At 44.0% G+C, this 20,113-nt stretch overlaps 1 protein-coding gene across 3 annotated transcripts in view; it reads right to left on the bottom strand.

Annotated features, from left to right (window-relative positions):
• Positions 1 to 20,113, bottom strand: part of CACNA2D3 (calcium voltage-gated channel auxiliary subunit alpha2delta 3) — a 1,591,404-nt gene that overhangs the window by 498,119 nt on the left and 1,073,172 nt on the right. For all 3 annotated transcript variants that reach the window (XM_073644583.1, XM_073644584.1, XM_073644585.1), the window contains one exon: positions 1,130 to 1,201. In XM_073644583.1, coding sequence (XP_073500684.1) covers positions 1,130 to 1,201 — 72 coding nt within the window. The remainder of the gene's footprint in view (positions 1 to 1,129; positions 1,202 to 20,113) is intronic.

The following is a 20,113-nucleotide window of genomic DNA, read 5'->3' as shown; positions in this document are numbered from 1 at the left end:
CCTGTGAATGCCCATACATTATTTTGGCACCTGTTGGGTATATAGGACTCTCTTTCTCCTGTCCAGTATCACCTGGTGTGAACAGAGCTTTAAAGGTACAGAATTCCTATGGCTCCATGGAGTGGACTCAATGGAGTCCTTATGTCTTCGTACTATGGCCAAAAGGAATGCTTTTAGAAAGGAATACTTTCAGAATATACCATCTGATGGATAGATACATTAAGGTCCGATGCCATGGTGCCATATTACCACTCTGTTCAGCTAAGGGGTTATACAAAGTCACTATACACCCATGTGAATAAGGCCTAAGAGCAATATCAGTGCTATTTCTTTCCCAAGATTTAAGCTTCATTGATTTTTACAGATACTGTAATAGTAAATATCTAGGTACCACCTGGCTGTGACCTTCTTCTGTAAGCTAAGGAGTTACGTTTCTCCTTGTGGAGAGTGACATGCCTGTGTAAGGAGACTTTTAGGCTATGCAATGCTCTTCTGAGAAATTAAATATGCAAATATTGTCTCTTCAGAGAGGAAGAGGATTTGAACTTTAGTGCCACCTATTGGAAGTAGCAATCCTAAAAGTCAGTATGCACCCAATAATGAGCCTTAGGATAAAAGACAAATCAGAATCTCAATTTGCAGACATGTGTTTCATGGTGTTGCCACTACTCAGTGAAATCATGAAATCTGATTTGACTGTATGAGAGCACTCTGACTGGGGTCTAAGGGGTAATGTTTCTTCCTGTGGAGAGAGACATGTCAAATATGACAGTGTAAGGAGACTTATAGGCCATGCAATGTTTACATGGAAAATTAAATATGCAAATTGACTTTTCAGAGAGGAACAGGACTCCTGATTCTGTCTCTCTGCACTGCTTTGGAAACTATCAATGGTAGGTGATAATTGTATGATAGCCTGGGGTCTCACTAAGTACGATAAATGGGTTTCCGATTTCTCCAACTGAACGAAGTGATGGTCAAACATGAGTCCTACTGTGCCACTGAAAATCTATAGGACTTGCACGGTGGTCTGGAGAATTCTTTGGAGCATCTTCAACATCAATCTTTCTGTTTAAACATTTCTTTGAAAAACCAAACCAAAGATTCCCACAGCTATCCTCATACTTACTGTTTCATTCTCTTTACTGAATACAGGCATTGCAACGGTTGTCATCAGAACCATTCCCTGGTCTTCAGCGAGCTGGATGGAAGAGAAAGGGTCAGTCACAGGCTGCACTAGAGTATAAGGTATTCACAATGAACAATATTACATCAGAGGTAAAGGTGCAGTCGTCTCAGCAATGGTGATTACTAGTCAAAAGTTTGTGACCCAGAGCACAATAATCTTTATAACTCAGCTCTAAATTGATCAAAGTACCTGCAGTACATACTGTGTGTGCTAGACTACAGGACATACTATTGGAAATTACTAATAAGCTAATTCCAACCTATAAAGGAAGTATATAATTGTAAGGAAAACTATAACGCCAGTAAAACAACTAACTAAGGCTGCATCCACATATTGTCTCTACCCAAAGGAGATAACATCTGCCTACTCTTATTGCAGGAACTCAGACCACAGGTGTCAAACATGGCAGCTCGGCCTGGGCGCTTAACTTCAAAGAGCTAGCAGATGGTTTGTAACTAGGAAATAATATTTCCTATTGTTTGCATAGAGAGGAGGGGAAGGAGACACAGGATATTTGAAATGCCACAACTTAGTCCATAGTCCATTCACACACAGCAACTTTTAAATAGGCCAATCCGAGTCATCCTGGAAATATAAGCCTATGGTCAGGACTATAAAAAGCTGTGTGGCACAAAAAGTAGTGATTCACATGTGAGTGCGGCCTAGGAGGCTGATGCGATCCATAATTCACTTTTCCTTCCCTCAAGGAAACAGAAGATAACTGTAGATGGAAGCGTTCAGGTATTTCTGTTATTTCTCCCTTTTTATTTTACAACTGTTTTGCATATTTGTGTGTCATTTTATTTTTATTTTTTATATCTTTTATTATATGCACTGTATATTTTTATATTAAAGCTTAAAATCTTTAAGTTTGGCCCTTGTATGCTCTAAAGAATTCATAGCTTTCAGAGAGTGTGGGACTTTTTGATTGTCTGACAGAAACATATTTTGGGGACTCATCACCCCGTGTGTTTGATGAGTGGCGGCAGCAGGTTAATAAATCGGGATGTGCGATCTGTGTCGGGGTGGGTTTTATGCTCACTGTATAGCCTAGAACAGAGGTTGAGTATTGGATTGAGTGAGAGGAGATAAATTAACCTTTGCAAGTGCACCCCATGTCACATTCTGAGAAGTGTGTACATGACACAACCAGCCATAATATTACAGCCAGGTAATTGATTATCTCATGACAAAAGGCGCCTGCCAAGTTGCCAAGCAGCGGATGGACAGTCACTTCTTCATGTATTAAAAGCAAAACAATGGGAACATTTAAGGATCTAAGCAACATCAACAAAGGTAAAATTCTGATGGTTATGTAACTGGGTAGTGCATCTCCAAAATGGTTGCGCTTATGGGGTCTTTCTGGTATGCAACACTTAGAAAAAACAACATGGTTCAAAGAAGGCCAACTGGGGAGCCAGGGAAAGGTTCATGGGCTCCTCATGCTCACTGATATTGCCTATGATATTGAGCATGTACAATTAGTGATTCTTTTTTTGCCCGATTTTCCATAAATCACAGAAAATTATGCAGTTTTGATGAGTTTATAAATAGGAAAAGTAATCAGCTGACCATTCACAGACAGTGAAATTCATCAGTTTTCGAAGGTGCACGGTAATCAGCAAGGCTGGCTACCCAAGTCAGCAATGGAAGTAATTTAGTATATTGGAACCAGAACTCTAAGATTCATCTTAAAATCTCTATCTTCTTTATTTATCTTAAGCAGCACATGACAAATATTGTTAAAATCCTAGAAAATAACGCATTTCAAGTAGAAAGACCACTTTTTCTTCATGGTGAAACTTGTTACAAGTGGTTCAACCACTCTTGCTCATGGTTTTCCAACATGTTACAAGTGGATAAACCACTCTCATTCATGGTACAGTAATGCATTTTAAGTGGATACACCACTCTTACACATGGTGTACTAACCTCATTTCAAGTGGATAGACCAGTCTTACTTATGCTACACCATGTTACAAGTGGATAGACCCCTCCTACTTCTTGTACTCTAACACGCTTCAAGTGGGTAGACCACTCTTACTCGTGTTATTTCGTGTTACAAGTGGATAGATCACTCTTACTCATGGTATTCCAACGTGACACAAGTGGGTAGACCACTCTATGAGACAAGACACTAATGTCCGAAATGCATAAGGTCCTATATGTTCTGACTTCATGTGTGGTTTTTTACTTTTTTCTTTTTAATGTTAATCGAATACATTTTTGGATTTTATATATTCTGGTGGTGGACCACCTATTTTCTACATTTCGAAGTTGATAGACCACTCTTAGTCATGGTACCCTCTGTTAGCACCACGCCGGATAATTGCTCTGGCAGGGTCTCTGGCGTGTCACTTCACTCACCCGCACTGCGGTTGGTGCTTCCCTTCCCCATGCTCTGCCTGCTTCTAGCAGGGCTTCCAGCCATGTCCTTGGGGCAAACGCACGTGCGATCCCACCCTCTTAAAGGGCCAGCGCGTGCACTTGCTATTTCCTCCCCAGCCAATGGCTGTGGGGCATTATGTATATATTGCTTCCTCCCCACTGGGGAGGTGCCTGAGCAACCTTCCTCTTCTGCAGTCTAAGTTGTGTAAGGTTGAGTACCAGTCCTTGCTGCACTCTGGTGCAGAGCCTGCTTATTTGCTTGCTGCACTCTGGTGCAGATCTTGCCTGCTGCACTCTGGTGCACATCCTGCCTGCTGCACTCTGGTGCAGATTCTGCCTGCTGCACTTTGGTGCAGATCCTGCCCGCTGCACTCTGGTGCAGATTCTGCCTGCTGCACTCTGATACAAAGTCTGCCTGCTGCACCATCCAGTCTGTCCTACAGGGTCCAGCTGCTGAGCGTCCATTAGTCTGTCCTGGAGTGGCACCTGGTGTTCATCTGTAGCCAAGTCTAACCTCACCATCAGAGGCTCTAGTGAACAGTCCGGTGCTTGCTTAGTCATGGCTCTCTGCGGTCCGTGGCACAATGGTTCCACAAACCACGTCCGTGACAGTTTGCTCAGGCCATGGACCCCGCTGGATCCCGGATCCCGCCTGAACAGACCATGTACCAAGAGCTCTGCTGACAGAAAAGCATGCAGGAGAAGTTGTCAATGCAGTTGCAGTCCCTGACTACCAAGTTGGAGGCCTTAAACATCTCTCCAGAGTATCCTCACATTCAAGCAGCCGTGTCTTCTCCAGAAACTTCTCAGTCTGTTTGCTTAGTTCGAGCTTCAGGTCCCTGACTCGCAGCTCCACCACGCTTTGACGGCAATCCGAAGCTCTGCCGCGGGTTCATCAATCAGTGCCGGCTACATTTTGAACTACTTCCTCATCACTTCCCGTCGGACCGAACAAAGGTAGCCTTCCTTATGTTGCACCTTGGATGTGAGGCCCTGGCGTGGTTGAACCCATTATGGGAGAGAGAGGACCCGATCATCTCCAATTTGCCGGTATTCTTGGAGGCTTTTCGCAAAGTATTCGATGAACCCGGGCGAACCACCTCTTCAGCTTCCACTCTTCTCCATTTACGTCAGTCCAACTCATCTGTAGGATAATATGCAGTACGCTTCCATACTTTGGCATCCAAACTTGGATGGAATAATTAAGCTTTGGTGGCTACATTCTGGGAGGGGCTTTCCGGAAACATTAAGGATGAGCTAGCTGGTCAAGACCTACCAACTAAATTCGATGACCTGATCTCTCTCGCCATCCGTATAGACCTTAGTTTACAAGAGCATGCCCGTGAGATGGCACGTGAAAGAGGATTGCGGCACCTAGCTCCGTCCTTTCAAAGACTGCTTGTTCCTCCGCCCTCCCCTGTCGAGGCCTCATCGGAACCCATGCAGGTCGATCGCTTTGCCCTCGCCAGTCAGTGACAGAGGGATTGCCACGCTAAAGGCCAGTGCCTGTATTGTGGAGACGTGGGCCACTTCATTCGCGCCTGTCCGGTGAAGCTGGAAAACTCCAGGGTCTAGGAGAGGCCTCCCTAGACAGAAAAGACAACTCTCTATCCCTGACTCTTACTGTGGCCGTGATAACCGGTGAATCCCAGTTTATTGAGACAGCTTATTTGGATTCCAGGGCAGCAGGAAATCTTATCCTCCAGGCTGTAGTGGATCACTTCCAAATCCCAGTTCGTCCTCTCCAAAACCCTCTGGCTATAACATCTGTCGATGGGAGAACTCTTCGGGAGACGGTTCATCTGCCTACTGAGCTGCTTGAGGTCCATATTGGGATGCTTCATACTGAGAAGATAGTCTTCCATGTTCTTTCCCACATGTCTCACGCCTTTCTCTTAGGCCTACCATGGCTACGACAGCACAAACTTGTGTTGGACTGGAGGACTGGAGAGGTGCTCTGCCTGGGACATTCCTGTCATGAGAATTGTCTGGCTCCAGTAAGTCCGGCTAAGGCTCCGTCTTCTCCAGCATCGCTGCCCGGTTTGCCACCTGCCTATTGGTCTTTTGCTGATGTATTCGACAAAATGGAAACAGAGACTTTGCCTCCTCACAGGCCGTATGACTGCCCTATCAACTTGATTCCCGGATCTACAACCCCTAGAGGCCGAATTTACCCTCTGTCCCCAGCTGAGACTCAAGCTATGTCGGACTACATTCAGGAGAATTTGACCAGGGTGTTCATTCAGAAGTCTTCCTCTCCTGCTGGGGCCAAGTTTTTCTTCGTTAAAAAGGACGGATCGCTCCGACCCTGTATAGACTATCGGGGTCTCAACCAGATCACAGTGAAAAATAAATACCATATCCCACTGATACCTGAGTTGTTTGACCGATTAAGGGATGGCAGGATCTTCACCAAATTAGATTTAAGAGGCGCCTACAATCTAATCCGCATTCGCCGGGGAGACGAGTGGAAGACGGCCTTCAACACCAGGGACGGACATTATAAGTACCAAGTGATGCCCTTCGGTCTCAGTAATGCACTGGCAGTTTTTCAAAAGTTTGTCAATGATATCTTCTGGGACCTGCCTTATTCCTGCGTTGTTGTGTATCTGGACGATATTTTGGTATTTTCCCCGGATCTGGCCCCCCACAGACGAGCAGTTCAGCAAGTTCTTCAGCGTCTTAGGGAGAATCGACTCTATGCCAAGTATGAGAAATGCGTTTTTGAACAGTCCGCCTTTCCCTTCTTGGGTTACATTATCTTAGATACCAGGCTCAGGATGGATCCAGAGAAAGTCTCTTCCATCCTTAAATGGCCGCTGCCCGTTGGAGTCAAAGCAATACAGAGATTCCTTGGCTTTGCTAACTATTATCAACAATTCATTCCTCACTTCTCCACTCTGACCGCTCCTCTCTCTGCCATGACTCGAAAAGGAGCTGATCCAAAGAACTGGTCCTCTGAGGCTGAAGAAGCCTTCCGCTCTCTTAAACGGTCCTTCTCCACCTCTCCCGTTCTGCATCATCCGGATTTAAACAAACAGTTCTTCCTAGAGGTGGACGCATCCTCGTTAGGGGCTGGAGGTGTGCTCACTCAAAAATCTTCCTCGGATCTCCGATTGTCCTGCTTTTTCTTCTCTAAGGCCTTCTCCGCTCCAGAGCGTAACCACTCCATCAGTGACCGGGAGTTACTTGCCATTAAGATGGCTTTGGAAGAGTGGCGATACCTGCTGGAGGGCGCAGTCTATCCAGTGGTCATCTACATGGACCATAAAAACCTGGCTTACCGCCAGTCCGCCCAGAGACTTAATGTACGCCAGGCCAGGTGGTCTTTGTTTTTTGCCTGCTTTAAGTTTTTATTACATTTCAGGTCCGGTGACAAGAATGTCACAGAGCTTATGCCCTCTCTTGCTCATTTCTGTCCGGGGACCAAGAGGAGGATCCTCAATTTATCATCGAACCGTCCAAGATGGTTACTGTCGCTCCAGTCAGCCTGTCGCGAATTCCCCCAGGAAAAACCCTTGTGGCTGAGTCCGAGAAGGAGCGAGTTTTGTCATGGGGCCACTTGTCCAAGGTGGCTGGTCATGCGGGACAAAGGAAGATGCTACAAATGATTTTTTGCCACTACTGGTGGCCATCCATGAGGAGGGAGATCTATGCTTATGTAGCGCCCCGAGGGTTCGGCTGCTACAGGGGTATTGCACCTCAAACCAGAGGTGTGATGTCCCACTCCCGGGTAAGGATGGTGTGTGGACCAGGGCTCGTTTAGCTGCATGCATCACACACACCCCATTTCCGAGGGACAGTTCAACGGTGCTCCCATTAGACAGAAATGCAGGCAAGACAGAATCTGTCCCTGGCTGGAGTGGGGAGGGGGAGGAAAACCCAGTGATGTAGGAACAGATAGGGGTTGGGTTTCTGGGCATATGTAGGAGCCCATTGGTTGCAAGTCACCTGGGCTCATACACAGAGAGGGAGGTATAAGAGGTGGGCACCATCTTAGAACAGTGTTCAGTCTGAGAGAGGAAGTGACAGAGCAGGGCCTCTGTGGAGCTCTGCTCCAGAGGCAGGCCTGTGAGGCCAGAGCCAGCAGAGAGGACAGAAACTGAAAGGAACAGAAAGGAAAGGAAGAAAGGAACAGAACACCAAGAGAGGCCCAGAGACACGAAGGCAGAAGGAACCCCAAAGGCCCAGGAGATTGCGGGTGACGGGTTGGCAGAACAGGGTACCGGATCCCAAGTTGGTGGGGGCAACTAATCCTCAGCCAAGGACCGGCGGTCGCGATCATATCTTGGTGCGACCCCTCACTACACCTACTAGAAAGGCATACCACATAGGGTCAGGGAGGTGAGCACGAAGCCCTCCCAAGAGAAGGCCCGCGGGAGCTGGACAGATGTAGTGTCACTGGTGGGGCACGACCAGAGAAAGGAATAGAAGGGAGTCCTGTGACACACTCTGGAATTGCCTGGGGGTTGACCGAGCCCCCTGCCTGGTGGACGCAGCACGGCTTGGGCAGTCATTGCCCGCGGAATGACTTGGGACATAAAGAACTGTGAATAAAGAACTTGAACTGCAACCCCACGTTTCTGTGCTTCATCGCCACACCAGCACTACTAGTGCTGGGACGCCCGCGCACCATCACATCCATCATCCACATTCTCTGCCCTGGGGCTGCACTCTTCCTGTGGGGAGTCACACTACCTCAGCTGCATACACCATCAGCCCCAGTGGTCTGCCTTGCAGCGGCGATCCACGGGTGGCGTAGTCGGACAATTAACCTAAAACCCATAAAAGACTGCCACTGGTTTGACCACCCTGAGCCACGGGACCGGGTCACCGCCACGGAGACTACAACCCCCCCAGAGACCTGGTTCCGGGTACCCCACACACGTGCGCAAACATGGCCCAGGGGGCGAGTCACTTACGTGACTGCCTGTCCGATTTGTGCCCGCAATAAAGTCCCCAGACGACTTCCTACTGGTTCTCTCCTGCCGTTACCCATGCCATCTGGTCCATGGGAGCACATAGCAATGGACGTCACTATAGATTTGCCAGTATCCGAGGGTTGCACCATCATCTGGATAGTCGTGGATCGCTTCTCCAAAATGGCGCATTTTACCCCGTTGTCTGCTCTTCTGTCTTGTACTGAACTGGCTGACAGCTTCATCAAATATATTTTCCGCCTGCACGGATTTCCTCTTCACATAGTGTCCGATCGAGGTTCGCAGTTCACTTCAGATTCTGGCAAGCTCTCTGTAAACATCTGGATATCGTCCTGGACTTCTCCTCGGCCTATCACCATCAGTCCAATGGGCAAGTGGAGCTTGTCAATCAGGTCCTGGGCAACTACCTGCGACACTTCATCAATACCCACCACAATGATTGGGTGAAATTACTTCCCTGGGCTGAGTTCTCGTACAACAGTCACGTTGGTGAAGCCTCGGGAGAGTCTCCTTTCTACATTGTGTTTCGTCGGCAACCCAAGGTTCCCTTCCCAGTGACGATTCCTTCTGATGTTCCTGAGGCACATATCCTCTCCAAGGATTTTGTAAAGTTGTGGGAGGACACCAAAGCCACTATAGAAGCTTCCTCCGCCCGTATGAAGAGACATGCAGACAAGAGGCACCTGGACCCTCAGTGCAACCGCCCTGGCGACAAATTATGGCTCTCGTCCAGGTACGTTCGGCTGAAGGTTCCCTCTTACAAGTTGGGTCCTCGTTTTATCGGGCCTTTCGAAGTGCTAAAGGTCAACGAGGTCTCCTATAAACTGAAGTTGCCTCCTTCATTATGGATTCTGAATTCTTTCCATATATCTCTGTTGAAGCCAGTCCTCCTGAGCTCTTTCTTCAAGGATCCAAGTACCACACCCATGCCAAGCGCCTCAGATGATGTTTTTGAGGTGGAGAACATCTTGGCCATGAAGAAGGTGAGAGGCCAGACCTTCTTCCTTGTCGACTGGAAGGGATTTGGTCCCAAAGAGAGATCCTGGGAGCCTAAGGAGAACATTCAGGCTCCGATTCTCCTCCATAACTTCCTTGATGGCCTGAAGAGGATGGGCGTAAAGGGGGGGGTACTGTTAGCACCACGCCGGATCCCTGCTCTGACAAGCAAAGTCTCCGGCGTGTCACTTCACTCACCCGCGCTGTGGTTGGTTCTTCCCTTCCCCATGCTCTGCCTGATTCTAGCAGGGTTTCCAGCCATGTCCTTAGGGCACGCGCACGTGCGATCCCGCCCTCTTAACCCCTTTACGACCAAGGGCGTATTAGTACATATCTGTGCCCTGGGACTTATGGACCAGATACGTATTAGTACGCCCTGGCGATTTCGCCCGCACACAGGCTGTGCGGGCGCGATCGTCATGCACCGCTCCCAGCACATTAACCCCCGCAATGCTGCGATCGAAGTCGATCGCAGTCGATCGCAGCAGTGCGGTGGCAAGGGGAGGTGATCGCCGATACTCACCTCCTCTTCCGGCCTCCAGCGATGTCTGCCCCGGCTTCCATGATGTTGCCATGACGACCCAATGTCGTCATGACAACATCCGGGTCACCAGACAGCAGGAAGATTTTTTGGACATGCGCAGTGCATCTCCAAACAATCTTCTCCCTGTCCAGCGCTGACAGCCTGCATGGCTCAGGGATGGTGCTGCATTCCTGTGCCATGCAGGCGATCAGAGAAAAAAAAGTGAAAGTCCCATAGTGGGACAAAGTAAAAAAGTGAAAAAAAAAAAAAAAAAATTTGCTAAAATATTTTAAAAAAATAAAAAATATAATCCACCAAAAATAAAAATATAATGTACCCATCAATAAATATTATTATAAAAACAAAAAAAAAACAATAAAAGTACACATATTTGGTATCGCCGCGTCCGGAACAACCTGACCTATAAAACTGTCCCACTAGTTAACCCCTTCAGTGAACACGGTAAAAAAATAAAATAAAAAACAAAGCAAAAAACAATGCTTTATCACCATACTTGCAAACAAAAAATGGAATAACACGCGATCAAAAAGACAAAAATAAATAAAAATGGTACCGCTGAAAACGTCATCTCGTTCCGCAAAAAACAAGCTGCCATACAGCTCCATCAGCCGAAAAATAAAAAAGTTATAGCTCTCAGAATAAAGCTATGCTAAAAAATAATTTTTTCTATAAAATTGCTTTTATTGTGTAAAAGTGCAAAACATAGAAAAACGATATAAATGTGGTACCGCTGTAAACGTACTGACCCGAAGAATAAAGCTACCTTATCAATTTTACCACACGTGGAACAGAATAAAAAAAAACAATTCCTGAATTGTTGGTTTTTGTTTATTCTGCCTCCCAAAAATCGGAATAGAAAGCGATCAAAAAATGTCACGTGCCTGAAAATGGCACCAATAACAACGTCAACTCATCCCGCAAAAAACAAGCCATCACATGACTGTCTGCCAAAATCTGGAAAAATTATAGCTCTCAAAATATGGCGATGCAAAAACTAGATTTTACAAAAAATGCGTCTTTTAGTGTGTGACAGCTGTCAATCATAAAAACCCGATATGATTCTGGTATCGCTGTAATCACACCGACCCGAAGAATAAGTTCGTCTAATCACTTATACCGCACGAGGAACGGCGTAAAAAATAAACTCTCGGGTTAGGGTTGGGCTAGGGTTAGGGCTGGGTTTGGGGTTAGGGTTGTGATGGGGTTGGGATTTTTTTCAAAAGTAAGAAAAAAAGATGACGATATGGCGACTAGTATTGAGCGCAAGTGCTCGCTAATTGAGTTTGCATCGGATGCTCGGGTATGCATTGAGTATCGTGGGTATTTGAGTGACATGCTCGAGTCTCCGCCTCATATGCTACGCGGCCAAAAAAACTTTACGGGGATTGCCTGCCATGCACGAGCGATCCCCGCATGTTTTTTTTTGGGTGTCTAATAACCGTGAAACATGCGGAGCAGGGACTCGAGCATGTCACTCGAGCACACGCTGTACATGGTGCATACCTGAGTACCCGATGCAAACTCAAGTAGCGAGCACTTACGCTCAAGACTAATGACAACTTATTCAATATGATGACCTAATGTTATCAAATTCTGTGTCGTACCTCTGGGTTCAAAATGTTCACTATACACCTTAATAAAATCCTTGAGGGGTATAGTTTCCAAAATGGGGTCACTTGTGGGGGAGCTCCACTGTTTAGGCACATCAGGGGCTCTCCAAACGCGACATGGTGTCCGCTAACAAATTGAATGGAAAATCGGCTCAAATTGTTAGCGGACGCCATGTTGCGTTTGGAGTGCCCCTGCGTGCCTAAACATTGGAGCTCCCCCTCAAGTGACCCCATTTTGGAAACTAGACCCCACAAGGCACCTATCTAGATGCATAGTGAGCACTTGGAACCCCCAGGTGCTTCACAAATTGATTCGTAAAAATGAAAAAGTGAAAAAAAAAACACTTTTTCATTTTTATGAATCAATTTGTGAAGCACCTGGGGGTTCCAAGTGCTCACTATGCATCTAGATAGGTGCCTTGGGGGGGTCTAGTTTCCAAAAGGGGGTCACTTGTGGGGGAGCTCCAATGTTTGGGCACACAGGGGCTCTCCAAACGCAACATGGTGTCCACTAACAATTTGAGCCGACAATTTGTTAGCGGATACCATGTTGCATTTGAAGAGTCCCTGTGTGCCCAAACATTGGAGCTCCCCCACAAGTGACCCCATTTTGGAAACTAGACCCCCCAAGGCACCTATCTAGATGCATAGTGAGCACTTGGAACCCCCAGGTGCTTCACAAATTGATTCATAAAAATGAAAAAGTGTTGTTTTTTTTCACTTTTTCATTTTTATGAATCAATTTGTGAAGCACCTGGGGGTTCCAAGTGCTCACTATGCATCCAGATAGGTGCCTTGGGGGGTCTAGTTTCCAAAATGGGGTCACTTGTGGGGGAGCTCCAATGTTTGGGCACACAGGGGCTCTCCAAACGCAACATGGTGTCCGCTAACAATTTGAGCCGACAATTTGTTAGCGGATCCCATGTTGCATTTGAAGAGTCCCTGTGTGCCCAAACATTGGAGCTGCCCCACAAGTGACCCCATTTTGGAATCTAGACCCCCCCAAGGCACCTATCTAGATGCATAGTGAGCACTTGGAACTCCCAGGTGCTTCACAAATTGATTCATAAAAATGAAAAAGTGTTTTTTTTTTCACTTTTTTATTTTTACGAATCAATTTGTGAAGCACCTGGGGGTTTCAAGTGTTCACTATGCATCTAGATAGGTGCCTTGGGGGGTCTAGTTTCCAAAATGGGGTCACTTGTGGGGGAGCTCCAATGTTTAGGCACACAGGGGCTCTCCAAACGCAACATGGCGTCCGCTAATTATTCAAGCAAATTTTACAATCAAAAAGTCAAATGGCGCTCCTTCCCTTCCGAGCCCTGCCGTGCGCCCAAACGGTGTTTTTTCCCCACATATGGGGTATCTGCGTGCCCAAGGGAAATTGCACAACACATTTTGGGGTCCATTTTTTCCTGTTACTCCTGTGAAAATAAAAAAAATTGAGTCTAAAGTAAAATTTTTGTGAAAAAAGTTAAATGTTCATTTTTTTCTTCCACATTCCAAAAATTCCTGTGAAGCACCTGAAGGGTTAATAAAGTTCTTGAATGTGGTTTTGAGCACCTTGAGGGGTGCAGTTTTTAGAATGGTGTCACTTTTGGGTATTTTCTGTCATAAAGACCTCTCAAAGTGACTTCAAATGTGCTGTTGTCCCTAAAAAAATGGTTTTGTAAATTTTGTTGGAAAAATGAGAAATCGCTGGTCAACTTTTAACCCTTATAGCTCCCTAACAAAAAAAAATTGTGGTTCCAAAATTGTGCTGATGTAAAGTAGACATGTGGGAAATGTTATTTATTAACTCTTTTGAGTGACATATCTCTCTGATTTAAGGGCATAAAAATTAAAATTTTGAAAATTGCAAAATTTTCAAAATTTTCGCCAAATTTCCATTTTTTTCACAAATAAACGCAAGTGATATCAAAGAAATTTTACCACAATCATGAAGTACAATATGTCACGAAAAAACAATCTCAGAATAAGGGGGATCCATTGAAGCGTTCCAGAGTAATTACCTCATAAAGTGACAGTGGTCAGAATTGTAAAAATTGGCCCGGTCATTAACGTGCAAACCACCCTCGGGGGTAAAGGGGTTAAAGGGCCAGCGTATGTACTTGCTATTTCCTCCCCAGCCAATGGCTGTGGGGCATTATGTATATATTGCTTCCTCCCCAAAGGGGAGGTGCCTGAGCAACCTTCCTGTTCTGCAGTCTAAGATGTGTAAGGTTGCGTACCAGTCCTTGCTGCACTCTGGTGCAGAGCCTGCCTGCTTGCCTGCTGCACTCTGGTGCAGATCCTGCCTGCTGCACTCTGGTGCGGATCCTGCCTCCTGCACTCTGGTGCAGATCCTGCCCGCTGCACTCTGGTGCAGATCCTGACCACTGCACTCTGGTGCAAACTCTGCCTGCTGCACTCTGATACAAAGTCTGCCTGCTGCATCATCCAGTCTGTCCTACTGGGTCCAGCTGCTGCGCGTCCATTGGTCTGTCCTTGAGTGGCACCTTGCGTTCATCGGGAGCCAAGTGTAACCTCACCATCAGAGGCTCCTGTGAACAGTCCAGTGTTCGCTTAGTCATGCGCCTCCAGGCTCTCCGTGGTCCGTGGCACAGTCGTTCCACAAACCACGTCCGTGACACCCTCATAAGTTTCAAGTGCATAGACCACTCTTACTCATGATACACTAATGCATTTTAAGTGTAGAGACCACCCTTACTCATGGTACACTAACACGTTTTAGGTGGATAGACCACGGTTGTTCATAGCACACTAACATGTTTTAAGTGGGTAGACCACTCTTAGTCATGGTACACTAACACGTTTTATGTGGATAGACCACTTTTATGGTATTCCAATGTGTTATGAGTGGATAAACGACTCTTACCCATGGTGTACTAACTCGTTTTAAGTGGAAAGACCACTCATACTCATGGTACACTAACGCGTTTTAAGTGGGTAGACCATTCTTACTCATTATTCCACTGTGTTACAAATGGAAAGACCACTCTTACTCATGGTATTGAAACATGTTATAAGTGGATAGACCACTGTTAGTCATGGTACACTAATGTATTTTAAGCGATCACACCACTCTGTTACCCATGCTACCTCATGAGTAAGAGTGGTCTTGCCACTTGAATGCATTGGTTTTTCAGATTTAAACAATGATTGTAATTGCTGCTTTTGATAAATAAAGAATATAAAAAGTTTTCAAAAATAGCAGCATTTTACAGTAGTTTTCAGAAAGTGGGGGCAAAAGAAAATAATATAGCCTGCGGCATAATCAAGATGAGACCGGGGAATACCTAAAAAACAATGACACAAGCAAGAAGCAGAAAGGAGGGACTGCACGAAAGTGTGAAAAGCTGTAGTAATGCTGGTTAGGAGGTATAGATTCCATTAGGAAAGCGGTGGGGCTTATGGCCACTTCTTGCTATCCACCTAAAAGATTGTCACTGGCCAACATATTAGAGAGTTTTTTTAAGGCTTAAATAAAAAAAACACTAAATGTACTGTTCGTACTATAAAAAAAATCTGTAAAACGGGGCCGTGGATGTAATATGGAGATTCCTGTGTATTGTTCCAGATGGTCATTTCTTAATATTTCACTGTATTAGATGCCTGTGCGATTAGTTTCCATGTTTTGTTAGTATTTATTATTTTTTTTGTAATTCTTGGGTAAACAGCTTACATATGTGGTGATGTGATCAGGGAGGGATGAACACATTCTTTGAACTAGGTCCATGCCTATAGCAAATATGTGCAATTAACAATTCCCGATCGAAAGAGGGAAGAGTTACGCAATGATTCAACGAGCGGGGATCTGGAGCAATAAATACTATGTACTTAGCATCGTACTTTGAAGTCAAGGCCACATCTTATTTATGGTTATCATCTGAATTGTTGTTTTATTAAAAACACCGCTATGGAAAAATCAGCTTATATATTATGTGTGACACATTTCATTACTGTACAGCACACATGATAAAAATGAAGAATCGATGGGGTTTGATATAATGCAGGTCTTAAATTATTCTCATCCATGTGGGACTGCAGTGGTCAAAAGTTCATAGCTCGACCAAGAGGTTGGGCGTTATGTTAGCATCCGAGCAATGATCCATTAAAGGGGGTGAGGCTGGTGTGGGTCTAGCTACTCTAAATGTCCCCATACATATCAGATAAGGGTGGTCCGGCAGACATCTATCTCTCTTGGCTTCCCCATATGGGAACTTTCCGAGAGAGAAGAGTGGCAGAAGCTTAACTCCCTGCCGAACAACAGGATCGGATGTTGAGATTCCAATGGTTAATCCTTCTCTCCTTGACATCATATGTCAGAGAAGAGTCAAGAGGCCACCATACATATTAAACAATTGTCTGGTCCTTCTTGGATCCAGCCAATCTTAGTCGAATGCCCCTTAATCCTCATCGATCAGGTGGATAATGTAATGTGACCATATGCTGTATAGCATGTAATTCATGGACAGGCTGTGTCCTCCAGAAAAGCTCTTCTTTTAGCCCCTTCTACGACACCCATATAGCCTAAGAGCAAGTGCACACATAATTTACATATATATAACATTTTACTTATCTATTCCATGTAGTTACACCTTCATCTGAGGCTAACATTCAGTTTGTGACCCCAGAATAAAATTTAAAAGAGTTTCCCCATCTGTTTAATGGATGGGATACCAATGTTGGAGTCAACACCTGTCTCAAAAAAGGGACATCTTGCAACACGAGGAATGGAGAGATGGCTGCACACATGTGGCTCTGTATATTGTTAGTTCAGAAAATTGCCAAGCTAGCCCAACAATTCTCTGAACTTCCCCCTAAAAAATGGAGAATGGCATGCACTCGAAGCCTCTCTATTCCTGGTGGCACAAGGCAGGACTCATTGTCTAAATAGATAAAGGTCCTAGCAATAAAGGTCTGAGCTTGAAATGCCCTTTTAAATAGCCTGGCCAAAGTGGAGTGACTTGTTACTGTCCCTTAGCTTTCAGAACCCAGGGACATGCCCCACCATGATCCACTAGCTTCACCCTAGTAAAATGTAATTCTCCTTGATAAAAAAAAAGTCAATACATGACAGCTTCTGCATCGACAGGAGTTTAACATTGACCTTGAGTAGATAAAACAAAGTCAGATTAGTATTCACCGACCAGTTGCTGAGACATCTGCACCTTGTGGAACATTTAGAAGTCATGTCATAGATTGTGAAGTTATCGTCTTCCATCTTTCCGAGGTATTGGCATCTACAGGACACTTCATTATAGAGAATTGACAGGAAAATTATGCACACAGTAACTTAGAAAATACCTTTTCTGTTAGATCTGAGCGTAGGCAGAACCCAAAAATTAGCAATTGCCTTATATATAATCATGTTAATATTATAATGCATGGAGGAAATCCCAAAACTTCTCCCCAGGGTTTTTGGAAATCAATCACTCTGAGAAACCGTTGTGATACTTATAGTACCTTGCAGTTGCCTCTATGGCACATTTACTCACAGAATGTAGACTGTCTGTATACTACTGACGATGAGAGAGACACATGAAAACTTGATTCTCAGGGAGATCTATGTCCGGCCCATAGATCTTAACAACTCATTTACATATTAAGAAAAAATGAAATTTCTCTGGAATAAAACATGGGATCGCAGATATCAAGGTATCATTTTATTCATCTTTCTATGACCTACATGCCCATATAGACGGCTTAGGAGGGTTCATCCTACTGACAGATTCCGTTTAAAGATCTTGTTTTGATTAAAGGGTTTTCTGTGACAATTTTTTTAGGATAAGTCATAAATGCTTAATAGACAGAGTCAAACCCTAAGGAAACCTGATGAACATCAGAACGGGCAAAGTTCTTTTTTTGATGATCGTCATCAGTCCCGGGGGTGGATCTGACCTTGAGGATTACCCCTATACAAACATTGATGACTATGATGAATAATAAACACAACAGAAATATATTCATTATTATAAGTAAAGAAATACCTTAGATTAATAAAAAAAAGCAAAATTATGTTAACACTTTAAATTATACATGGAAAATTCCAATTTGAGCCAGAAGTTGCCAATGGAATAATTTATCTATACAATTTAAATAAATCAATTGAAAGAGGGTAAATACTAATTGTGTACCTTAAAAGATGGGTTACAAGTAAGTTAGTCTTTAGAAAATATTTTGAGATTACTTAAATAGCCATACTTTAATGTAGGATAATTAATGGAGTTGGGAAATGTCCAGATGTTCAGCAAGGAGGCCCGGGAAACAGTGACTTCCCTGCTATTCATCAATGGGCTACTGAGTATATCTGGAAAGTCTACAAATTGGATCACATTTAAAGGAGTTGCCCACTTAGGGCCACCTATTTTTTATTAGACTGTTTCCTCAATTAAATGGAATTTTTAGCAATTTTTTTACATAATGAAAGAGTAATCATAGAAAAATTATTATACTTTTCTACAGAGCTGATGTGCCAGTCATGAGAAATCTAGTGCAGAAATCATATAGAAATCAGGTTGGAAGTGCACTGGGGGCGTGTCACTGTACTTTATAGAAGAAGTTCACACGCCCCCTATTGATTTGAATAGGAGATGGATGTGCAGTACCAAGCCGCGGCCACTACCAGAAGAAGGAGCAGAAGAACTGAGGACTTCCGGCCGGCGGATTGGATGAGGTGCCAGGTGTCAGAACCTGGCCGATCAGACATTGATGACCTATCCTGAGGATGGATCATCAATGAAAAAGTAGTGGACAACCTCTTTAATCTGAAAACAAGCTGGGTTCTCCAAAGTGAGATATTTTCTTTCTAAATTATTTGATTTTCTTAAAAGATGTGGGTCTTGAATGGGGAACCTCTACCTATGTACGCCAATCCCGTAATGACTAAGGAACGCCCAGTGATTGTCACTTTCACTACATTAGATATTTACTATTTAAGCAATACTCTCATATTTTCTGAAAATTACCTGCAAAGTAAACTTTCTGTCAATACAGTTTATCAATTAATAGCAACAAAAAGGACAGCAAAACAATACCAATACCAACACACACACCACAACATAATAATGCATGTGTTGTGACACCGAGGACAATTGTAAATATATGAAAGGGTTAATATCGTAAGCACAATTTTGTCCATCGTTGGATGAGCTTTGTCTTATTCCAGGTTTATTCCAGAAGTTACATCGTTAATGTTGAAATATATATATAATGTAAATGAATCGTAATGCAGTACTACAGTGATCGCCAGGTGTCACTATCGTGTGTTTCTGACTTAGGACCTTTGTAGTAGACAGATACTAAAGAGATGGTCGGAAGAAGCTGATGTGCACCTACTATTGTAATTTCATTGCTAAAAAACACCAGCGAAGAGGATTTGGAGGAGTCTACTAATATATTTACAACCTCTAGATTTTCTGTATTCCCACATATGTGTAAATTCTAAGGGTCCATCAACCAATTTTCTCCACAATTTTGTAATAGAAAAGTTGCAATTGCAAAAATGTTGCAACTTTTAGCATTTTAATGCGAGTTCTTCCAACTTTTTGAAAAGTGGGCAGAACCTAATGGGGGAGGCGTGACCCAGTGCAACATCGCTAAAACCTACATTTTCTGCCTCTGGCGCACGAGCAGCCAAAATATTCCTCAAATTCAGTAACTTAATACATTTTTCGCATCTTTTTCCAATAGATTCTGGATCAAAACCAATGCACAGACACTGTCTGATCTGCAGACAGATGTATTTAGGTCCTGTTGACCCAAATAATAGATGTATAAAGGTTAAGACCCTCGCGGTAACAACAGGATGAGATTTTCACAACAATGTCTAAAAAAAGAAAAGAACAGTAGAAAAAAAAGTTTGAAACTAATCATGAAAAAATAAACTTGATGACGGCTCTTAAAGTGTTAAAAGATATTAGTATAAGATATTGATCACATAACCATAGATCAAATAAAATATAAAATCTAGATAAATAAATACAAATAAAATTAATTAGTATAAATATCAATAAATTGATCTCATTTATTTATCTTATTTGGTTTAGGGTTCATACAGATGAAATGTTCACGGATAACACGCCTACCTGTGAGATAGTCTATGGGGCCATTCACATGTCCGTGTTTTTTGCGGACTGATAGGTCATCGGAAAATTACGGAGACAAGTCAGATATTCATGAAAGGGTCAGATCAAAATCGGCAATGCAAGTCAATGGATCTTTGAAAAAAATCACACCTCAATGGACTGCCCGTTAGGAAAAGGTGTGGTCCGAGTGTCATCCATAAGCGGATAAATAAAAAAAAAGTTTCTCCACCTTTTCCATTTTCTAGAGTCTGACAGTCCATGAAAATTAGACTGCACTCCGATGTCATCCGAGTGTTGTTTGATTTTTTTCATGGACCCATTGACTTGCATGTCCGAGTGTGATCCGACCTTCAGAT

This window comes from Phyllobates terribilis, unplaced genomic scaffold, assembly GCF_046119375.1.
Source record: "Phyllobates terribilis strain yellow unplaced genomic scaffold, ASM4611937v1 Scaffold_8__6_contigs__length_399053987, whole genome shotgun sequence".
Classification (NCBI taxonomy): domain Eukaryota; kingdom Metazoa; phylum Chordata; class Amphibia; order Anura; family Dendrobatidae; genus Phyllobates; species Phyllobates terribilis.
The sequence above is the reverse complement of the archived record's forward strand: the minus strand, read 5'-3'. Positions and strand labels throughout refer to the sequence as shown.